Genomic DNA, 24931 nt, shown 5'->3' with positions numbered 1-24931 from the left:
GTTGGGAAGGAAATAAATGAAGTGATTATTTACTTATATATAATTAATCAAATTAATTTTGAAGAACATTGAATTGCAAAAAGGACAACTTACATGGCTAAGGTTGCATAACTCAAAGGTCCTCTTAACTCAAAGGTTCTCAGACTAATATCTAGTTATTTTTATGGCAAGCATTAAACTATATAATAACACAATTATAATAGTGTTTTCCTATTTTGAGCTGGAAGTTTGTTTGAGAAAACCAAAAAATGAAAGATAAAAAGACTTACTTAAGTATTGTTGACGTTGATATTGTTAGGAAGTTTGACGTATTAACAGTCGATGTAATAACAATGGTTAAAAGAGAGGACGTATGAACAGCGTATTAACAATGGTTTGAGAGATAGTGTATGGAAAAACAAAGGGGAATTTTATTGATGGATTGAAGGTTGAAGGAGAGTACTGAGATTTTTTCTTCCGTGATGCACTCTCTTCAGAAGTCTCTTTTATACAAAGCACCCTACGCATTGTTGTTACCACTTCTTACACCAACAAAATCCATCACATGCATACTTTACACCTTATCACACGCACACATAACACATTTACACATACACAAGCAAACAGCGAGTCACAATTCCCATGCACAACTCACATACCATGAAATAAAGAGTGCTCTAGAATGACCTCTGTCTTTGGTCATGCTAACAAAAATCTCAGAACTTGGCTGCTGGTCTTGTCTTCAGGAGAGGACTTGCATGTCTATTATTTTGCTATGTATATCCATTCTTGTCATTTTGAAATTTGGTGGGCTGGTTTGGCGTGGAGGTGCTTCATTTGGGCTTTTCTCTTTTGGTTACAAAAGAGGCCGAAGGTGGATTGTGTTTAAACTCTGGCATTATTTATTTACTTATAAATGCTCACTATCACTTGAGTTACAAGCCCACGGAATACGACGTAACTAAGCTAAAAATCCAAACATTCATTCTCAGAAGCATTCATTAGAATACCAAGTTCAATATCAAACAAACCTTAAAATTGTTCCCAGATGCACAAATACACAAGACAGGAATGGGCATAGATATGCAGTACAAAGAACACAATCAATTCAGAGTGTATTCTTTTCTTCGGTTACATGGAGGCAGAGTCAAAAACAAACTTAAGAAACAATTAATCTAGGAGAGGCCTTGCCAGCCTTGTCATCTAATAAAACAGAAATTAGGCTGCAAGGAAATTCCTCCAAAATTTGACAACCCATGTCTCTAACATTCCCTATCTTGGCTAATTCAGAAAGCATTCTTCCACTAATCACACAACCACGATGAGTAAACACCAAAGTAAAACAGTTTATTTGAAAAATTCATCGTAAAAAGTTTTTTCAAGTCTTGCTGTCAAAACTTTCATCATCACATTGTAACAAATTGTCTTGTGTATACCAGTCAACTTCGAAGCAATTGCAAAGAATACGCAAACAAGTTTATCCCCAGTGCTCAAAGTTCTGCAGGGAAAATTCTCCCAAAGCAATATGATACGATAACAGGCCCAGACAAATCCCCCACGGCACAGCCTGTCAAAACAAAATAGAAGTTATAATATGCACACTACAACAAGGTCATACAATGGGTACTAAAATATACAGACCACTTAGTTAATTCACTTACCAATCCACTGGCCAACTGACGGGCGGATAAGGGTGGCACCAATACCTGCCCCAATGGAAGCAAAAACTAGTGATGCACCACACTTGATAGTAGCACTTGAAACCTTTGTCGCAAGAAGTTTAAGTTGCTCTGGCGTATCAATGTCATCAACTTCTTCTTTAGACTTTATCATATGAGAAAAAAACCGGTAGATTTCAATGCCTACTTGGATGAGCCATGACGCTGCAACACCCAGAAAGTGCCCTGCACAAACGTATAAACATAAAGAGCACAGTGAGATTGAAAGTTCAAGCAATCAACAATAATGAGGCTATATGATTCTTTCTTCCCAACCCACCCCACGGCCCCAGGAGTCTTTTTTATTTATTTTTAATAGGACACAAGAATTGGAATTTCACCTCTGAAAGTTGTTCTGCTAACACTGAAGAAGAAAACCAAAGTAGGCAACTTTCTTCCAGCTTTCCTCATGGCTGACTTTGGAACATCTGTACAAATTGATTGCAAGTGTCAATCATATTTTCTAATTACAAATCAATTCATCCTTACTATCCTCATAAGTTTTGTTCATTCTTCTAAAATTAAACTAGATTTGAATTATTACGGAAAGAAAGTACCTTTAAGAAGTTTCCATGCCATTCTCTGTGAAACATAATGGACAGCAAGTCGTTCTAGAATCCGTCTTGTAGTTACAACAGTTGTCTGCAATGGGATGCAAAAATTAACCCAATCAACTTTGTCTCCAATAGTTACTGGATGCCTTACATACATTGATAGACTACAAATCCAATTGAACAGCAATGCAAGACGCCAAATTTTGTTGAATACAAGAATAAGTTCCAATCCTGAGAAGTACAAAATTTGGTAGGTGGCTTATTTAAGTAACTACAGTTGGGGGAAAAAAAGGAAGACAGAAAAACTCCCTGACACTGTTTCAGGTGAAGGCTAACAATCATCTGGATGATAATTAGGCCTATGAAGCTTAGGACTTTATGCCCAATTCATGCCAAAATCCCCGAAAATGGATAAAGAGAATTTAAAGCATCACCGGTCTCCAGACGTATAGCCATGTTACCCATCACAGTGTTCAAGTTCAAGAGAATAGATTTGTCCCCGATCAGTTAAGTAAGAGGGGAAGTAACCATTTGAAGTGGTGCATGGTAAGGGGAGTAACAATAAGAGGGTAGTGTAGCGATCAAAGCTTTGGAGATGATTCGACAACTAACAAACATCTGCAGTGCATTCTCAGAAACTAGCTTGTTTCATGACCAAATTGATTTCCAAAATAAATATGGGTTGTGACACACACTTCATCTCATTTATAATTTAGAGCATCAACAAGCATGGAAAAAAAGGATGAAAATCCAAGCACCTAATTCTGTTGACATTTAGTCATTTTTTCAAGAAACACAAATTCTAATAACTGCCATGGCGACTTATGATGCATAGTGCATAATGATTTACAAGTATCGTAGTTTCAGTAAGGCCTCCACAGAACTAATGCTACCAAGCACTCGCTGGATATTGATATTTCCAACGAGATATCTTAATCCTTTAATGAACCCTTCACAGAAATTTTTTTTGAGTCAAACTATCTGAAGCATATCATAGTCTGGTGTTAAGACCAACAAAGGGTAAACAGAAAAAGGCACCACGGAACTAAAGGAATTCATTGAAGGACATTCTGTATGATTGAAAGTTTTTTGGTTCGACTGTATGATTAAAAGTTTTTTGGTTCGACTGTATGATTGAAATTTGGTTAACCTAAATTCAACATAAAAACAAGAAAGCAGGAAAAACAACTTACCTCACGAACAATTTGAATTACTGATTTTTTTATTGGCACAGCATAGTCTACATGCTGCTCTTCCTCAGTGTCTGGCAGGAAGTCATCATCATCCTCTTCCAAGTTTGAACGAGGCTCCAAAAGAGGTAAAAAGAACATTAAAAATGACCTCAAAGTTGTCATAGCTAGAGCCCTCCATTCAAAAGCTGAGAACAGAGGCTTTAACTCAATTTTGTAATCCTTGGTACTGTAATTCAGAGAGTCATTCTGAAACAATCTTTGAGATGCGCTTCGTAAATTAGAAACATGGTCTTCAGACCATGCTGTTCCAGCATCACAGTAGGCAACCGGTATCCTAAAATTACTGTTGCAGAGTACTAAAATATTAGTACATGATCAAACTTCAGCCAACAACAATCCTCACAGTAATAATGAAATAAAATAATTAAACTCATTAAAGACATGCTACTGATATTAAGATTATGCAACGAGCTCAAGAAAGAATGAATGAGGACCTACACAACAGGGACATGAAACCCAATAGCAAAGAAAAGTTTTACTTTCCTGACATTTTGTATAGGGGTTACACATCAAACTAACAATCCTGAATTTATTCTTCATCTTCAACCATATAAGATACCAAGAATGCATTATACCGCATAAAGTAAATCAAACACAATCAAAAGTTTAGGACCGCCCTTAAATAGGAAACTAGAAAAATAGCTTACTGAACCTTTATCCACTTTTACAATTGTTCATATGGTAGAGGTCGATAACCAACTGATACAAAATCAACCAGAAATCAATATTTCCAAGTATCATCAAATTCCCATACTCGACATAGCCCCACACCCACTACAATATACCACCACGTAAACTAACGGGCAAATAACAAAATAATCATTACCCCAATTTCCATTGCTCACAGACAAAAGCACCCATGAGCCACACCACTTACCTAAGACATGTCTATATCTCTACTAATTTCCACACCAGACAATCCAATATCAGTATAGCCCAATATCCAATCCAAATCATCGCAACCCACTACATCATAGAACACACATATTGGAAAAAAGGACAAAGAAAAATAAGAGAGAGTACCCGAATAATATCTTGTAAACATACGGAGCTCCGGCGGCAACAGAGGCAGCAGCAGCAGCGGCTTTGGCTGAGAAAAACCCAGAAGAGTGTAATGCCTGGGCTGTTTGAGTTGGGTTTTTTCTCAGTAGATCTAACACTATAGCTATTCCCGCCATTGTTACACCCTCTAAAGCCAAAAAAAATAAAAATAAACAATCTTAACCCAGCAACACCCTCAAACCAAAACCATCAAAATAAAGCAAAACAGGCTTCTGTGATACGTTCCGGTTCTTATTTTCCCGGAAAATATTTCTGGGTCAGGTAACGTACGAGATTTAAGAAACCGAAAAGATGGGATTTTATTTAGTAGAGAAGGAGACTAGGAGGAGGAGGGACAGTGTTTGGGGTTTTGAGAGAGTGGAACAAGAGACCGCCGTTGGTGTTGTCGCTAACCAATAGCCTAGCGTCTCCTTTTAATTTATTTATTTATTTTAAAAAAAAAATTTTGTTGTCAAATAGCGTTTCCCGGTTGGGCTTTGGGCTATGAAGCTCAAACCAGAACAGCCACTGAGGCCCTAACTCACAATGAATATTGCCAAGTTCGAAGGAGTGCAAGATGGCTTATGCCACCCTTTTTATAATTTTAACTAAAAATATCACTTTTCTCTAAAAATTTTACAACTATCACATATAAATATATTTATTGACCATTTATTGCACACATATCATTTTTGCTGAAATTTTGTTATCTCTATCACGCCTCTCACTCTCTATGTTGCTCAGCTCTTTCTGTCTCCGTTGCTCAGGTCTCACTCTCTCTTCGGTCAGCTCTCACTCTCCCTTCTCTCTTTCACCGTCGCGGGAAGCTCTTGACCTCTCTTGCGCAGCTCTCTCTCTCGTGTAGCTCTCTCTCTCTCTCTCTCTCTCTCTCTCTCTCTCTCTCTCTCTCTCTCTCTCTCTAACGCAGTGGTCTTCCTCTTCCATCGTTCATCTGCAAAAGTTACTGTTCATCGTCAATTTGAATTGGTTTAGGGATTCCTCTGAAGTTGGTTTAGGGTTTATGGGTTTCTATGAAATTGGTTTAGGGTTTCTACGAAACTAGTTTAGGGTTTACGAGTATCTCTGAAATTCAATTAGGGGTTTGTCTGAAATTGGTTTAGGGGTTTCTTTGAAATTGTCTGATTCTGATGATTCCTTGTTTGAAACATTGAATGGGTTTGTTGTTTGTGGATTGATTCTTGCGTTTGATTTGGGATTCTGTTGTTTTGTTGTTATTTTGTTGTTGTTATTGATGTTTTAGTGCTGTTTTTTGCTATCTTATTGCCAATTTAGTGGTTTTGTATTGTAATTTTAGTGCTGTTGTATGCTAGTTTATTATGGTTTTATTCTCGTTCCATTATGGTTTTAATGATTTTGGTGATTTATGCAATTGAAGTCTGTGTTTCCTTTTCTTTTTTTTTCATCCAAAGAAGGAAAATTGTATGTGTCATTTATAGTCTCTACATTACCTGTTTTGTGACATCCAATGCTTAGAAATTCCAGTAGGTCATTCTTCAAGATATTGAAATATATCAGAATGACAACATATATATCTGTGTATATATATATATATATATATGTTTATTGTGAAATTACATATGGAGTAGGAAGCCATTATTTGGATATGTAAAAGTTGATAAAAGCAAGTATCAAAACATTGAGGCAGGTGGAATTTGACAGGGGCCTCAACGTTTGCACTTCATATTATGCTTATAGTATTTATGTTCCTTGCCACTGCAGTTATGGTATTCAAAGAATCTGACGAAATAGCCCAGTTGAAGCAACAACAAGTGGAAACCGGATTCGAACTATTTCGCAAGTTTGCAAAAATAGTGGATCCATAAGGAAACTGGGACAACATCACTGTGGGCGAGGTCATGAATTTCATGGGTCGCAGTCGCCGCAATTGAAGAGTATGCAACTCCGAATGTGTCAACAACAGGAAACTTATGACATTTTAATATGACTTTGGACATTGTAAAATGTAGTGGAAACTACTTGTAAAATGGAACTATCAGGTGGCCTTTTTTTGTATTATGTAACTATGGGGTGGCATCTTGTTGTATTATGTAAGTTTCGAAATTGGATTTAATGGAATTATGATGCCTCTGTTTGCATTTGTGCGTATATTATCCGTGTCCAATTCAAACAATTATAGTGGCAATAACTCCACAATATGCATGCTTCTGATGGCAATATGATAGCAATAAGAGCACAATAGAGTTACAATACGATCCTATTACAGTATATGCATCAAACTTTGTGTTTTGTTATTATTTGGTCCNAAAATTACAAATAAAAAAACAAAATAAATAAAAAATTGGAAAAATGATGAAGTATACATCCCTTAAAAGACATATGGCCTACATTACACACCTTCAATATGGACTCTATATATACAATTCATGCCTTGCACCACCATCACATCCCCCCTAAATTACAGAAACATGACACCACAAAACCTCATGCTCCTTCCTCTTTATCCATCGGATGCCCAATACTAGATGGCTGCTTGGGCTGTGGGATACCTTGCAACTCAATCTTTATGTGTTTCACTCATTCGAGGCCACCAAAACTGAGAACTTTAAGCAAACCTTGTCTTCCCTGCTGTTTGTATTACCAATCTGATGCACAAGATCCAACAGTTCAGCAAATGTGCTGGTCCGTGGAACTATTAAGCCTTTTGAGTCACCCCCTTCGTATTTGCACATCTTCTTTGAGGTTACCCATTTTCCATTGTAGCAAACTAGAATAACAATTGTCTCCATTTTTTACCATAACAAAACAACATTTCATTAACACAATACAACCACAATAACCAGGCAATACACTGGCAATATAACAGCAATATAACAGCAACATAACAGCAATACGATAGCAAAATAACATGAACACAACAGCAATACAACACTAACATAGCAGTGAACAAGGATTCATCACAATCACACTATACAAATCTACTACATCAAATGGAAAATTCCAAGTTTCAAGATTCACATATCCATAATCTAAATGCAATTGATAAAAACCCAGATGGATGAGCATGAAGATTCAAAAAAACCTAACCGAAAGCAATTAAAGCCAAAACCAATTTAACAGAAACCCAAGCAATCAAAATAAAACCAATTTCACAGAATCCCACATATATTAAGAAAATAACCATCAACACTACCTATTCGACGTAGACGATCCAGTAGAGAGAGCGAGAGAGAGCTAAGCGAGAGAGCGAATAGGGAGAGAGAGAGAGAGCAAAGAGAGAGACAGAGAGAGAGAGAGAGAGAGCAAGTGAACATAGAGAGAGTGAATAGGGAACTGAGCGAGCTAAGAGAGAACAAAATTTCAACAAAAGTGATATGTGTGCAATAAGTGGACGATAAATATATATTTAGGTGATAGTTGTAAAATTTTTGGGGAAATGTGGTATTTTCAGTTAAAATTATAAAAAAAGGTGGCATTTAGAGCTATTTCCCTTTTTTTTTTTGGGCTAACGTCAAAACAGCCCCTTTATGTTTGGGGTCATTCTCAATTGGGACTCTGAGGTTTCAATTTCATCAATTTACACCTCAATGTTTTAAAATTCGATGAATTTACACATTCCGTTACTTTGACTGTCTAGTCTTCTATTAAATGGATGATGTGGCAAGTGAGGGACCAACTGTTATGCCGATGTGTCTATAAAAATTATATAAAAAAATCCTTAAAACAATAAAACATTAATATTCTTTTTTTAAACTAATTTTCTTAAAATATAACTAAAGCAAACCACCCTTCCCAAAAAAAAAAAAAAAAAAAAAAACCAACTCTCTATCCCTCAGCCACGTTCTCCGACCCACCCCACAGATCCACCGCCGAGCCACCCCATATATCTGCCTCCGACCCACCCCAACAATCCTTTCCTGACCTTGACCCAACCCCCACATATCCGCTCTTCCCCAACCTACTTTCTCCTTCTTTCCTTCTCTTTGTCCCTCTCCCCCTCTCTTGTCAACAGTCAAGAATGAAGATCTAGTTAAACCCCAAAACAAAAAGTGGAATACAAGCAACAAACATAAATACCCAAGTCATTCACTCAAAATTTGCCATAATAAATAAAAAGGAAATCTTTACAACCACTATAGAATTGATCTAATCACACACCCATAAAACTGATCTAGCCACTAGCACCATATCAAACATGCTCTGCAAATGAAATTTCCATACCCAATAACTGAGGTTGGTTGAAGCTTGTTGAGGCCCAAAAAAGTCACGGGAAGCCTAAAGACATTTAAAACCCAATATAACATATAATGTCGGTCATGCGTTAATCCAAGCTGTATTTTGGGATTTAATTCATTAAATAAATATAGTAATAACGTACATGCTATGCCAAACTAATAATACATTTTTCCCACGCCAATCACCTGTCAAGCTCACATGGACCCAAGTCATGTGGTTTACGAGGCTTGCACGAGGGATTGTGGTGTGGAAGGTTACGAAGGTCTACAAGGCCCATGGAAGCTCTTGGATAATAGAGACTTCGGGCTAGCTACTTGGGAGCACCAAATTCCAAGCCTATTACTTGGAGTTCTCCAATGTGGGTGAGCAAATGAGATTTTTTCCAATGCCTAGCTTTACCTGCTGGAAATAAGAATGTCCTAATGCTCCCTATTACCCATTGGAAATGGACTATTCCAACACTTCCTTTTACTCATAGGAAATAGTCATTTTCTAATGCCTAGCTTTACCTGCTGGAAATAAGAATGTCCCAATACTCCTTTTTACCTATTGGAAATAGATTAGCTCCAACACTTCTTTTTATCTATCGAAAACCAAAGAGAGCCTTCACCTTCTATAAACTGGGAGGCATTGTCCAACCAAAACTAACCCTTCTTGGTTGTTGCAAGCTTCTCAACAACCATAAGCACTCACCTTTCTTCAGCTGCTGCAAGCATTCCAATAGCCACTAATTTTTCTTCATCCATCAAGCCCTCCTTATTCGGCTGCTGCAAGCAACACAACAGCCATCGACCAATTTTTCTTCAGCCATCAGGCCCTTCCTTTAGCTGATAGAGCAGCACAACAACTTTTTGCTTTGGCTGCTGCAAGTATCCCAGCAGCCATAAACCCCCATCTTCAAATCATCACACCTCCTTCCTAGTTGTTGCAAGCACCCCAGCCATAACCTCCTCTCCTTGAAACCATTCTCCCTATGAAAAACCTTACCAAGCATAACTCCAAGTTTTTCCTTCCTCCTCATACCCTTCTAAGCTATAAACACTATAGCCTTCAAGCCTCAAGCTTTTCCTTCCATCCCACTTTTTTGAAACTCTTAAATCCCCACAGCCATAGCCACAAACAACAAATTATCAACACCCAACCTCAAGCATATTCAACACCAAGCCAAGGACAAACATTCTCATTTGCTAAACTTGTGGGTCTTTAGCTCCTACACTCCAAGCTCTCATGCCAAGCTCACACAATCTCAGTTCAACATCAGCAAGTCATCTTAACAATCCAGAGCATGACCAAGCAATCGTCATGCTGTTGGAAATCTACTCAAGCCACCCATCCTTTTTATCTATCTCTATTTCTTTCTTTCTTTCTCTCTCTCTCTCTCTAAAAAAAGCTCCATCCCAAATCTAAAACACTCATCCTCTCAAGCTAAGTTGAAACCATAGCCATTACCTTTTTGGTAGAAAACACAGACATCATGAGCTATTCGTCTAGTTGCCGAAAACACATAAAATCTCAAGCCTTAATTATTTCCTTGTGCTCATTTTCTATTGCTCCCACACCACAAGCATCTCATACCAAACCTAGTAGTATCTTGATTTACCAAAGCAAACTCTCATGTCAAGCCTGTGCAACATCAATGCACCATCTCCAACTCTTTGTCTAGCTACCGAAAACATCAGCACAAAACACGCAGTCGTTGGAAGAAGAACAGAGTACTCCCCTCGGACTTGCTTCTCCCTCGAGACGCTTTGGGGCTAGTTCTCACTAACTCAGACAAAGGGGCAACGAAGGCTTCATTCATCACTCTATGGCGATCCAAGAATCAACAAGCCCGGATGAGCCTTCAGACGAAAAAGACCCCAACAAAGCCTTTGTTGGTAAAAATATAAAGATTTGTTATATTTACAAAATTTTGAAAATAAAACTTCACTATAAATTCGAAATAAATACAAGAAAATAACGACAGGGTAAATGTTAAGAATACTTTACAAATGATCGAGTCTAGAACTTGGTTCTATCTCCTTAAGACGAAATTGCATCCCCGCAAATGCTTTTAGGATTTTCTTGGCAAACGTCTCCCAAGATACAACGATCGACTTTTTGTTGAAGTAGCACTACAATCCCCAAGAAAAGCGAACTCAAACTTGTGTATGAATTCTCTCTTACTAACTCACTATATTTCTAAAAATACAATGCTATGAATGGTCTAAAAACTACTATTGTTGGATGGCAATTGGATCAATGAAATGTTGTAGGATCTTCTCTATTTATAGGCAATAAGGCCTCTATTCAAAAAAGATGTGACTAAAAAATATCAACAAATGTGTCTTTTCATGTTGCAATCATAAGCCAAGAATTGCAATGTTTCATTTATTATGAAACAATGCAACTTAAGCCAGAAGTGCAATGTTTCAATTTCTATGAAACAATGCAACTTTTCATATATGAAACCATGCAACTTATCACATAAAGTATTATTATTTTATAAACAAAATAAATAATATTTTATTTTTCCTCAGTTAAGAACATGACTATTCCCAATAGATACTTACCAAAAAGTCATGTACTTAAAGTCACGAGTCCCACAATTTAATTTCCATTCAATTATTAAAAAATTAAATATAAATATTATAATTTTCTACCAGCCGTTACTTATTCTGTCCGTACTCCATACAAATGACTACATAAGTCAACCAAATCCAACCCAGAAAGACAAATAGAATGTGATCCATTCTTGTAGCATCCAATTCCATCACAATATACACAAAAAACCCACTTCGTCAACAGTCGAGTTTCCACAACTCTCGAACCCATTCCCTCTTGCATCCTCATCAACCAAACCCCACACTCCCAAACCCCTTTTTTCCTTCACCATTCCAAGCCACCAACTCGGAAACACCCCCTTGGAGAACTCGTCTAAGCTAGGTCCGACATAGTTACTACAACAAAACCTGTAAGAAAGCAGAGCTCTGGAAGACCATGAAGTTGGAAAGCAAGTATGGGTCCTCATCCGGGTCCAATTTCCATCTTCCACATGTGCCGCTTAAGGAGCTGGTGTTGAGTAGGTTGAAGGTGGATTTCAGATTCAGTTTGTATAGCAAAATGGTGAATAATCTCACCGCAATTCTGGGTTTAACAATCAAAAGCCTCATGAATGTTGGGCTATTGACGAAGAGAGGGGGAGAGGGAGGAAGAGAAGGAGAGGAGAGAAGAAGAGAGTGGGTAGGGAAGGGCTGTGGGTCGGAGAAGGTGGCTGGAGCAAAGAGGTTTTTAAAATTAATATTGTGTTTTAAGGATTTTTTTTTTTTTTTAATTTTTATTGACACATCGACACAAAAGTGAGTCTCTCACTTGCCACGTCATCCATTTAATAGAAGATTAGAAGGTCAAAGTAATGGAATGTGCAAATTAATCTAATCTTAAAACATTAGGGTGTAAATTGATGAAATTGAAACCCCATAGTCCAAATTGAGAATGACCCCAAACATGAAGGGGGTGTTTTGATGTTATTAACTAGATTTTACTCCGTTTAGGTTTAAGGTTATTATCGAAATGGGCCCTGAGGTTTCATCAACATGATACCCAACGTTTTTAAATATGAGTAAAATATGTATTCCTTCAACTTCATTGTTTGATTTTATGTTAAATTGGTGATGTGATATGTAGAATAGTCATTTTTATGTTGATGTGTTAAAGAAAACAATAAAGAAAATGACAATGGTGTGCATAATTTGACAACAATTTAACAGAAAATCAAACAGTGAAGTTGACGGAGTGCATAATTTAGTCATATTTAAAAACGTTGGGTTTCATATTGATGAAATTGAAACCTCGAGACTCATTTTGATAATGACCCTATCCTGCAGGGAGTAAAATGTAGTTAATTCTTTTTTTCTTTTCTTCTAGTAATAACATCTCTCTTGATTTTTTTAAAACTAACTTGCTACTATTGTTTATAAAGACATTGAATTACACATTGAATAACATTGTCACATGTTTATATCATAAGAGCACCTCCACCCTAAAAGGCAAGGGCAGACAATATTCACGTGAATAGTGTTAGCCTTGCCTTTTTTAGTTCCACCCCAAAAGGCAAGGGCAAGGGCAAATACTATTCACTTTACTTTATTTTCTATTTTTTTTATACTTAAATCATTAATTTTGACAAGCTTTTCAGATAAGATTTTTGGTTGCCACTTGTCAATATTTATTATAAAATTCTCACCTAAAAATTAGATAACATTTTCATATAAAATTTTCAAATTAAATTTTCTGTTGCCACGTGTCTATATTCATTATAAAATTCACATATCACTCATCATACAATTGAAATACCTACTCACTCATCATACAATTGAAATACTCGCAGTCCTCATAGTTCGACACAATGGAGTACAAGGACGGCTTAATCATTGGCAGAGGCGGCTCCCTCGGATTACGACGTGGGGGAGTATTTTCCTTCGAATGACGTAATAGTGCCATTATTTCCGACATGGAACGCACCACTGGAATCGACTACCGGCATTGTTCACTTGAGGAGCCATGAGTAATGGTTTTCCTCTTTTTTGTTTTCCCTTGAATAATCTATTAAAAAAAATGAAATTGAAAATGAAAGAAATATATAAAATAAAAAAATGACATCAAATTGAATAAAACGAAAAAAATTTCAATTTTTTTTTTTTTTTTAACCTCATTGCCAAGATTTTGACCTCTTCGAACATTTGTCCACGACCCTTCGGCTTCGATGAAAGAGGCCATTTGTAGTTTTGCACAAATAGAATTTTGTAATAGAAAATTTGATGTGGAAAGTGAAAAATATTGGAAGGAGAAGAGTTTGTATGAAGATTTGGTGTGGAAAGTGAATAAAATTGTTAGGTATTTATAGGGAAAAAATCCAGAATTTTTTAGTATATTTTTTTACAAAAAAATTTCAATTTTTTTTTTTTGAAGCCGTCAAATTTTTGGAAAAAAATCCATCGCAGCGTCCTGGAAGCGTCACGTGGTGCTTTCCCGTTGGGTTCTATCAGGGCTGACGTCAGCCCCTTCGGACTTGAACCCAGTCAAGATTTGCCTATGGACTTGCTCGGGCTGGATTCTTTGTGCTGGAGGCCTTTTTTTTCTGGCAAGGGGGCTTGTTGCCCTGGCAGGGCCTGCGCACTGCATATGCTCTAACTGACCGAGCACAATCAGTAAAAAGCAAACCATAAAGCAACGATCATGCATGTCAAGGACCCTTCATGCGCAAACCGCCAAGCATGCCCCTTGCCAATCCAAATGGCCACACCGTCTAGCCTTCAGAAAGGGAGATGGCACACATCTTTGACTAAGGGATGAATAAAGCTCTTCCTTCAATAAGTCACTTCTTGTGCCACTTTTACCAAAGCACATGTCGTGCTGCTAAACCTTAGGGATATGTTTTGGCATGTCAATAGTCCCACATTGAAGAAATCACAAGAGATGTCTCCCACTTAGTGCATCAGGTAATCATTAATTCGCACATGTAATGTACTATGTCGAAATAATTTCCTAATTTATATTTGTGCTAACTTAAGCATCAAAGTGTTTTCGTCCTGTACCACACTAGTGCCAAGGTTATTATCGAGCTTGTCCCTTTTACAGGTCTTAGTATCATCTGTCGAAGGGCTCCATTTTTGGACATCAACATCACCATTGAGCAAAGACTAAGATAAAAATCACTGAACAAAACCTTTGGCCCAAAAAAGAAAAAGTTTTAAAGCGTTTGATAATCTAGGTCATAATGTAAAATTGTTTTAAAATTTATAGAAGCCATTTTAATAAGGGGGCTGATTTTCCCCCTCTCGTTTTGTCCACTTATACTCCCTTTTGATTTTTAATACCTTTTAATTAATTTTGTTCTTTATCTTTTCTATTCTACCCTTATCTTGAATTAAGGTTTATTTGTGGTTATAGCTTTTGTCTGCACTTGTATGGTTGAATTTTCTTAGCCACCAAACATGTTTTTTTTTTTTTGGCAACTCATGTTGTGATGGTTTATGACAGGACCCGATTCAAATTCCACTTTGGAATCTAAGCCGAATCGTGTGCATGACCGACCGAGCACAAATGACCTAGTTGCCCCTCTAGTTAAAATTTAAACTTATTATATTGAAAATTCGGCAGAGTCTCCCCTGTAATTTGTTTATTCCCCAAAATTTTCACCTGTTAAACAAGCACAAAAACAAACAACCCAATAGATAGTGTGCAAATATTCATAAACAACAGTAAAGTTTGGGTCTAAGGGCAATATCAGAGCGTCTATACAGATCAATTTACAAGGAAGGAAACAAATTGTGGACCAAGAAACCCTATATCAAATTGAGGAAATGCGGGAAGCGGAAACTACCCTGCGGTGGCTCACAGATGCACGTCTACAGCCTGGGGGAGCAAAACATTGAAAATGTGAGTGGACCAAAAACAAAGTTTAGAAAATATATATATACCAATCATACTCATGGTCAATATTAATCTCTTAAAAGTATTGATGTAATGATCCAAACCTAAAATTCATAATTAATGAATAATTTATTTTGAGGAAAGATAATTTTGCCATTGGAATATTTTATTAAGAAAAAGTTGACTTTTTGACCGAAAAGGAATTTGACAATTCCACTTACGCCATTGCGCAGAGCACGACGAAACGAGTCCGTAGACACGGAGTGGACTCGAATCGGAGCTGTAACGAAGAAAATACGGTTAAAATACCATGAAGGGCAAAACGGTAATTTGGACAAAAATCAGATTTTTATCTCTTCTCTCTCTCTCTCTTCTCCCTCAGTTTCCTTCTCTCTCTCTCTCTCTCTCCTCTCCTGTTCCAGCCACTCCGTCGCCTTCCAGGGATCGCCGGCACCGCCACAGGGCACCACCGGCCACGGGACCAGTCGCGTTCGAACCGCCGCTGTCTCCCCTTCCTTCCCCGACCATTCCCCGCCTGTGACACGACCGGCGCTGGCCGAAAAATGCGAAAAATCGACCGACGTTCACTGAAAATTCAACTCGCTCGTTCTCCCTCAATTCTTCTCCAAATTTGTCGAATAAGGTATGGATTCCTACCTATTTTCCATGCTCTAGCTGATGGTTGGGTGGGTTTGCATCAATTTTGATCGCAGATAACCCAGTTTTCAAATTGAAAATTCAGCCGAGTTTCAGCCTCCGTGATCGGCCACTTTCGGTCAGTTTTTGGGGTAGGTCCAAGAACAAAAGTGGTTCCAAATATGGTGTTTTACCTAGGGTAGGAGTTTGGAGCCGTGGTTTTAAGTTTTTCCGGCGAGGTGTAATCGCTTTGGACACCCACGCCGGCGGCGCGTGGGTGAGGGTAGTGCAGTGGCACTGTGCCTTGTTGCGATCCTCAGGTTGTCACGAGCGCATAGGATTTCGCGGATCTCAATTTGGATGCCGTTTGAACCTTGAACGGATTTTCTATATTGTGCGATTTCTGGGTTCAATACTGTTGAGCCGTTGGATCGTACTCAATTTCAGATATGTTGTTCTAAATAATATCAGAATTGTGTAGGATTCAACGGATTGTGAATCGGAGTCCCGGATACTCCGAAATCGCGAACCCTGGGGCTAGGGTTTAGAAATTTTGCGATTACACGATCGTGGTCAATTCGATCGTCTGATTCAGACCAGACTAGTAGGACATGGTTACTTAAATGTGAGGAACCTATAGGAATTCTCATATTGGTAATCGGAGGTCGTGGACCTCACGAGATTCCATATTGACCAGTATGGCAGTTTATCGCTTAGTAAAGTCTCTGGTCTTTTCAGGCAGTTCTAAACATCTGAAATGCCTAAATGGGCAGAAAAATGACTTTAAAGTTAGCGCATGCACTTCTAGGAGCCGGGGGTCAGGGTTTGTAATTAAATACTTATACCGAGCTGTTTATTTAATTAAATATTCATGGTGGTTTAATCAGGCACCTGGAGCCAGGCAGACCCGCAGGAGGGACCTTCAGGAGGTCTAGCTAGCTCGGACCAGGAGTGAGTGGACTTTTCTTTTATAAATGGTTTTATGCAAATGAATTTCATTATTTGATCTTGAATAAGTCTTATTGAGTATGAATTTCCTAGCATGATTTGTTGAATTTAAATATCCTTATTCATATGCTGCTTAGTGGAATATGCTAAAGAGATATGAAAAGCAGAGATTGAGATTTATATCAGATAAAATGACAGCATAGTTCCAGACTTAACAAAATTCAGTTATTTATCAGATTTTTCAGAAACCTTATATTTTCTTATGGCAGCAGAGTTCCAGATTTAATAAAAATGCAGTTATTTATCAGAAATTTTCAGAAATTTAGATTTTCCCAGAAATTTTATATTTTCTTAGAACCACCATGGGTACCCAGTACAGAAACAGTTTGTTTTCAGCATCTGTTGCCTTCAGATATGACGATGTCTACAGACATGCAGTTTACCTTCAGTTTTGTCAGTGCACTTGACATTTGCCTCACGAGTTTCGAGGACGCCCGGACCGTGAGAGCCAGGATTGCGGATCAAGCTGACTACGGTCCCCTGAATCCTGCCAGTTTGCGGCTCGGGTTGACTTTGTGTCACCGAGACCTGCCAGGGGAATTGACGGATATTAGGAATTGACGGAAATGAAGGGGTACACCTAGGTGGTAGTTTTAAATTGATTACAGTGCTTTTATGCGAGTTTTATGGATCTCGAATATGATTTTGCATATATGTATATAAATACGTGAATGCCGTGATTTTAGATGATTCAAATGCAGTTTACATATTCAGTTTTACATAATTATTTTTCTTACAGTGGGGGTTAGTATATTCTTATGCTATCTTCTGAACCTTTATTTTTGTCCACTCACATTTTCGAATGTTTTGCGCCCCAGGGCTGTAGCGTGCACAGGAAATCCACCACCGGGCCACTTTGTCTTCCGCGCCTTTCTTGTTACAAAAGTGTTGTTTTGTAAAAGGATTAACTCATCTGTAAACTAGTAGAATTGCTCTAATATTTGCCCTAGATTGAGAACTGGACTGTGAAATGTATCTTTAAATATGCTAGCAGTTGGTTGTGTAGATATTTATGCTCGTTTTGACAGGTGTAAATTTTGGGATTGAGTAAATTACAGGGGAGACTCTGCCGAATTTTAGATAGGAGTCAAGGTTAAAGTTACAATTAGAAGGGCAAAAAGGTCAATTGTGCCCGACATTCGCCAAGTGTCGGACACGCACAGGGTCCGACTCGAATTCCAAAGCGGAAATTGGATCGGGTCCTATCAATTGAAATCAATTTAAAACTACCACCTAGGTGTACCCCTTTATTTCAGTCAATTCCTGATATCCGTCAATTCCTCGTATCACCATTGGTGACACGCCCTCGCAAATCTCGGTGACACAAGGTCAATCGCAATCCTCGCAAGATTTAGGGGACATTTGTCAGCCTGATCCGCATTCCTCGCTCCGCATGAGTCCGGGTACCACTAGGACTCGCGGGGCAACTGTCAAGCATGCTGACTAAACCGAAGGCAACCAATATAATCCGAAGGCAACATATTTACCGAAGGCAATCAATTTATCTGAAGGCAACTTAAATACCGAAGGCAACATATTTATATTTGGGTACCTAAGGTGGCTTAAGAAAGTATAAAATTCTGAAAGATCTGATGAATAATTGAATTTCTGTTAAACCTAGAACTCTGCTGCCATCTATCTGATATTTAGCTAGAATTTCTTTTTTCCTATAACCTTAAAGGATATCCCACTCGGCATCATATAAATTAAAACATTTAAAAGTGCATATCAAATTATAAAAGCACTAATCTTTGAATAAAATTTATTCAAGATCAAATAATGGAATTGAATTGCATAAATCATTTATAAAACAAAGAGTCCACTCATTGTTGGTCTGTGCTCTCTGGACCTTCTGAAGGTCCCTACTGCGGGTTAACTGGTGCCCGGTGCCTGATTCAATTACCATAATTTTATATTAATACAATTACTCAATATAATATTAAATTAAAAATCCTAACCCCGGCTCCTAGAAGTGCCTGCACTAACTTTAAGATCATCCCTATGCCCACAAAATCTTTCCTTACCCTCAGAATGGTTTAGAAGTGCCTCGGGACTCAAAAAGCGTTAAAGTCAAAAAAAGTCAACCTGGGACCCCGTGGGGTCCACGAACTCAAAATTCTGATCCATAAGTTCCTAAAGATTCCAATATACATAGGACACAAGTCCCGTGAGTTTGGTCTTGATCGGACGGTTGGATTGATCACGATCGAACGGTTCCTAAAATCTTAACCCTAGGGTTCGTGATTTCAGAGTATTCGGGACTCCGATTCACTATCCGTTGAATCCTAAACAATCCTAGAATTTTCTAGGTTAACATATCTAAAAATGACTTCAATCCAATGACTCAAATGGATTGAATCCGGAAATCACACAATATGTGAGATCCTATCGGGGTCCAAACGTTGTCCGAACTGATATCCGCGAATTCCTACGTGCTTGTGACCACACGAGGATCATTCTAGGATTGAATATGGTCCCTAACAGGCTGCCCACGCACCACCACACGCATTGACAGTGCGTGAGTGGCTTGATCAATTTCGATGATCGGCAAACTTCAAGGTTTTAAGCCCAGCTTCCTATCCTAGGTTCATAACATAATTTGGAACCACTTTTGTTCTTAGACCTACCCCAAAAACTAGCCGGAAGTGGCCGGAATTGCGATTCCAAAACCTGCCAAACCTTAACTCAAAAATCGAGGTGTCTACGCTAGAAATTTCTGAAATCCTACCCAACCAGCAGCTAGGGCTCGAGGAATAGATGGATTTCCATATATGGATCACCAGAAATGGTAGTCGGATGATGAAGAATGAAATCAGCGAAGTTTCTGTCAAAACTGGCGACTTTCCTTCGAATTTTTCTGCAGTTTCACGGCGGCTGGCGTCGGAGCTTGCTAGGGGAAGGGTGCCGGGTGGCGGTGGAACGATCCAGTGGGTTGGGTTGCAGGTTGGTGGTGGCTAGGTGGTGATGGAGGTTTGGCTGGGGGAGGACGCACAGGGAAGGGGCAGCGGGGAGAGAAAAGAGAGACTAAGGGAGAAGAGAAAGAAAAGGGGGTTTTAAACTTCTGACTTTGAAAATTACCAATTTGCCCCTCATTGTAGTTCGATTGTAATTTCTTCGTTATAACTCCAATTCGAGCCCACTACGTGTCTACTGACTCATTTCATCGCGCTCTACGCAACGGTGCAAGTGGAAATGCCAAATTCTTTCTCAGTTCAAAAATCAACTTTTTCTTTAATAGATTAATCCAAGAGCAAAATTGTCCCTTCCTCTTAATAATTAAATATTAATTAAGGTTTGGGTTATTATAGTTTAAGTGGAATGATACAGTTTGGTTAAATTAAATCCTCTTTTGTATTTGTTACTGAAGTTGTGATTTTAATTTGAGGTTTAGTATTGAGTATGAGGGTTTTGTTCAATCTAATTACTCTTTCTTTGTTTTATGTTTCTTTGTGGCTACCTTGGACATCTCTATATTTTATTGTCTTTTGCATTAAAAATTGTTTCCTTTTCAAAAAACAAAAAGAAGCCATGGTTGCAATTATTCCTAGGGCATGAGTTTTTGCAGCAAGTGGACCATATAATTTTGCCTAGACAAATATACAGTGTTAATTATTTCTTACTCGATGAATTTTTTTTTTTATACTAAAAATGGAGTGCAAGTTAGAAATTTAAGTATAAAGAAAAATAAATAATATAAAAGTGAAGTAAAAAAAAATTAATGTAGGATAAGGGTACAATAAGAAAGAGAGAGAATAAAATTGATTAAAAAGTATTAAAAAAATAAATGGGGGTGTAAGAGTATCACTAGTGGGGGGCTGTAAAGCCAGATGTAAGCTAAATATACACACTTTGTCTTCGGAATCACCTACAATTGGCAGGTATAAATGGTTGTAAAAATGCATCACATCTGTGGAGATGCAAAATTAGATGCTCATGTGCATTCTTTTTTACATCCTACGCAAGCGGGACCCGCATGAGAAAAAGGGAGAGAGAATGTTGCAATCACTCTTAAGCCTCCATACAAAATGATGTAGAGGGCCCAACTTGACGTCAGCACACAAAGTGGTGCGTTGCAATACCCAATAGCTCTATGATGAAAAACTGAGATGGATTGGAATTCAAAACGAAAGGCCCATATTTCATGCAATTTGCATTGCACTTCCAATGGTCTGAAATATTTTTTATTTTATTTAAAAACACGTTAAAATGTTCAAAATAAATTATAATTGTCTACATATATATTTTGGGTAAATTACTCAAACGGAACTCAAACTTATACCTGATTTATATTTTGGTCCCTCAACTAAATTATTAATTCAAATGATCCATCAACTCTATATTATTCGCTCAAGTGGTCCTACCGTCTAATTTTCTGTTAGATTTAATCTCATTTTAGGGTAGATAATGACCAATTTGCCCTCATATTTAACATAAATATTGGCAAAATGTAACGGTATGACCAATGAAGCGAATAATATAGAGTTGATGGAACATTTGAACAAATAATTTAATTGAGGGACTAAAATGTAAATCGAGTATAAGTTTGAGGACAATTTGAGTAATTTACCCTATATATCTTTTATGTTAGTTTGTAGGTAAAATCATATGTTCTCCAAATTTAAATTATTTTAGGTCCATTTATTTAGAAAAATAAAATAAATCTAACACACACAAAATTAATTTTAAAAAGTTAAAACTGAAAAAAAAACACAAAAATGAATTATCGCAAACAAATCAAATATACATCTTTAAATTTACATATTTCTCCATTGAAGCTAAAAAAGGCCTTTACACCTCCGCGGGTGCAGAGGAGATGTAAAAGTAGACAACGAAATATCTGTATCCAAACAGACACACGTGCGATATATTCGAAATCCCGCCACCCTCGAACGGGACAAAATCGCAGTGTATTCAAATTCCAAGTTCTAACCCCATCAAACGATTCAATTGCTAGGGTTCATATTCGAAGAGAAGGGTGTTTGTCAAATTTTCGATTAGTTTCAGAAAAATATGAATTTGGGGGACCTAAACAAGGTCTGGGAAATCAAAACCCTGAAAAGAAAGGATCAGGAAGCGGAAGCCAGGAAGATTCTCGACAAAATTGCCAAACAGGTCCAGCCCATTATGCGCAAACACAAATGGCGCGTCAAGCTTCTCTCTGAATTCTGGTACTTCATCTTCTTATTGCGTTTTTTTTTTCCCTTAAAAAAATTCATTTTGCGCTGTTTGGTTGCCGAGAATGCGGTGGACGGTAGGCAGCACAATGTTTTTTGGATTTTTTTTTCTTGGGTATTCTTAAGATGATGGAAATGTATTATTCACTATGCGAACTAATCACACTGCCATTAATTGAATCGACTTTTTTTTTTTCCTTTTTTTTATTTCTTTCTGTGTTTATTAATTCACAATATTGGGCAAATATTGCTGCTTAAAAATTTGGATGTAGTTATTTTGCTCCTTGCATTTTGCATCATTTTGATCGGCAATAGCGGGGGTTATTGCCAGTGACAATGCTTTATTTATGTTTCTCTCATGCCGTTTTCAATGGAAATCTTAAGTTCTCCTGCTGTTGGCATGTTGCATTGTCTTTAGAGTTTTAAGTTTACTGCAAATTTTTATTTAGCAGCGATTATATGGAGTTGGAGTGCCTTTATATGAATTTTTCACCGATAAAGTGTTTTTTTAACCCCCAAATTGGTCTTCTTTTTTGTGGGCAAAAAGTGATGAAAGTTATTTGATGACATTACAGCCCAAACAACCATCGTCTTCTAGGGTTGAATGTGAACCGCGGGGTGCATGTGAAACTGAGGCTGCGTAGGCCAAACAGGGATTGGGATTTCTATCCCATTGATCAAGTCCTTGATACAATGCTTCACGAACTTTGTCACAATGTTCATGGCCCTCATGATGCCAAGTTCTACAAGCTCTGGGATGAACTTAGAAAGGTGTTTTTATGTTGACCTTTCATAAATTTTTGTGTTTACAAAGATGTGTTGAATTTTCTAAGACTTCATTTCTTTGTAGGAATGTGAGGAGCTGATGTCTAAGGGAATAACTGGCAGTGCTCAGGGGTTTGATCTTCCAGGAAGACGTTTGGGGAGTTTTTCACGTCAACCCCCTCTTTCTTCTCTCTGCAAAACTGCACTTGCTGCTGCAGAAAAGAGAGTTCTTTTAGGATCTATAATGCCATCTGGACCTAAGCGTCTTGGTGGTGATAGCAATATTATGGTTGCACTTAGTCCAGTGCAAGCTGCTGCGATGGCTGCAGAGAGGAGATTGCAGGATGATATCTGGTGTGGTTCGGTGTCAGCTGAAGCTTCCACAGATGGAGAATGTAGCTATGATAAATCAGAGGACCATCAAAGTATAGGGCCAAATGCAGGAAGTTCAAGGCCTCCCAATGGTGCAAAAGCACATTCCTCAGATACGTTATTGCAAAAAAGAAGTCGTGAACTGAATACCAATGGTTTTTCTAAATCTACCAAATGCAATTTAGGATCTGAGTTGGTAGATTTATCCATGGATGAGTCAATATCTGGGTCCATGATTGATTGTGATATCAAATCCCAAAAGAGAAGTCGAGGATCAGAAAATAGTTCATTCTCTCGTTCCAATTGCCATCTAGAATCTAGTGTTAGGCATCAGTCAGGTGTTTCATCTTCCGGGTCCATGTCTAATAATGATGGAACACATAATCCAGAGGAAACTGCTCCTTGGCAGTGCAAAACGTGCACTTTGCTGAATCCCGTAAGTGTCTCTATTGCTAGGTGATAGTTTTATGTCTTTACAAGTGCATCCTTTTTTTTTAAAAGTTCTATATCAAATTATTTCCTTTTGAGTATCTCTAAAGAATAATATTTCCTTTTTTTCTCTTAATGTTGCAAATTTTCTCTCTATCTTAATGTTACTTGAAATATACTTGTTTTGCATGTGAATGATGGGTGGAACGCTGCAGCCATTAGCTCCAATATGTGAGCTCTGTAACACAAAGAAACCAAAAGATGTTGGTACAAATTACAAAATTTGGTCCTGTAGATTCTGCACTTTGGAAAACTGTGTGAAGTTGGATAAATGCTCAGCATGTGGTCAGTGGAGATACTCACATGGCCCACCAATAGCAAGCCAGGCACCAAATCTGGGCACTTGAAAGGGACACCAGTAATAATCATTGGCCTTTAACGTGTAGTTTTTGAAATCAGTTACCTGATTACTTTTCTTTTTGGACCTGCCATTTAAGTCGTTAACTTGTTATTATCTATCTTATTTTTTCTTACTTGGCAAGACTCTTTGCATCGTTGTGAATTTTGGTATAGATTGAATGAAAAATTAATTGTTACATCTCAGCGAAGCAGATGCGGAACACTCTCTCTCTCTCTCTCTCTCTCTCTCTCTCTCTCTCTCTCTCTCTCTTTTATAATGTTGGGTATTGCACATGAATTGGCAGCTTAATGAAAAGAGGTAAGATGTTAAAGTGGAAGCATGGTTAGAAGAGATTATGATAGTGCTGTCATTGACATGATATCCCATACATACATGCAACTTGAAAATAGAATTGTCTGAAGTTTAAACCAGTCATTGTGAACTTCATAATATATTTTTTCCTGTCAAAACTCAGAGATTAGAGAGATCACGTTCAGTTATGAGGCAAATTTGTGAATGAAAACATAGGGTAACACAGATAACAGTATTCTTGTTCTGGATTCTTTAATGCATCGTAGAAAAAAAATTGTATGTGTGTAAGTGTATATCATATATTTGTCTATCCGTCAATGTATCTAACAGAGATAATAGAACTACTGTTGGGACGCATGTTATTAAGCAGTGAGAGAAGTCCTGTCTGGTCATGTTTTGTCCTTGTGGTTCAAGGAATGGGCAAAGGAAAGTTGGCATTTCATGGTGGGAGAACTCGAGTATATCTGGCAACACTTTTCTGATGCTGTAGGTTTTGCTCCCTTTTGCGTACAAAATGCAGGGGAAGAATTCAATCAGTTTTGGCTCACACTGTAACAGTGGTAAGCCAGAAATAGAGTGAACGATTTCATACATGATGCAAAGGAAGACATTGATGGAGCAGAATTTGAAAGTTTGGTAAGTATGTTTTGGGGCTTCAAGG

The 24931-nt window shown here is 37.8% G+C and overlaps 2 protein-coding genes across 2 annotated transcripts; one reads left to right on the top strand and one right to left on the bottom strand.

Annotated features, from left to right (window-relative positions):
• Positions 1 to 976: 976 nt before the first annotated feature.
• On the bottom strand, positions 977 to 4980 carry LOC117626715. Its single transcript, XM_034358529.1, has 6 exons — positions 4528 to 4980; positions 3445 to 3787; positions 2255 to 2339; positions 2039 to 2125; positions 1641 to 1883; positions 977 to 1546 (listed from the first exon to the last, which is right to left on the bottom strand). Exons 1-6 carry the CDS (start codon positions 4680 to 4682, stop codon positions 1470 to 1472), a joined length of 990 nt encoding a protein of 329 aa, XP_034214420.1. The 5' UTR covers positions 4683 to 4980; the 3' UTR covers positions 977 to 1469.
• Positions 4981 to 21629: 16649 nt separating this feature from the next.
• On the top strand, positions 21630 to 24161 carry LOC117625143. The gene is made up of 4 exons (XM_034356743.1): positions 21630 to 21986; positions 22568 to 22763; positions 22843 to 23565; positions 23774 to 24161. Exons 1-4 carry the CDS (start codon positions 21829 to 21831, stop codon positions 23963 to 23965), a joined length of 1269 nt encoding a protein of 422 aa, XP_034212634.1. The 5' UTR covers positions 21630 to 21828; the 3' UTR covers positions 23966 to 24161.
• Positions 24162 to 24931: the final 770 nt, after the last annotated feature.

This window comes from Prunus dulcis, chromosome 4, assembly GCF_902201215.1.
Source record: "Prunus dulcis chromosome 4, ALMONDv2, whole genome shotgun sequence".
In the NCBI taxonomy this organism is placed as follows: Eukaryota; Viridiplantae; Streptophyta; class Magnoliopsida; order Rosales; family Rosaceae; genus Prunus; species Prunus dulcis.
Note: the sequence above shows the minus strand (reverse complement) of the source record. Positions and strands in the feature narration are given on the sequence as shown.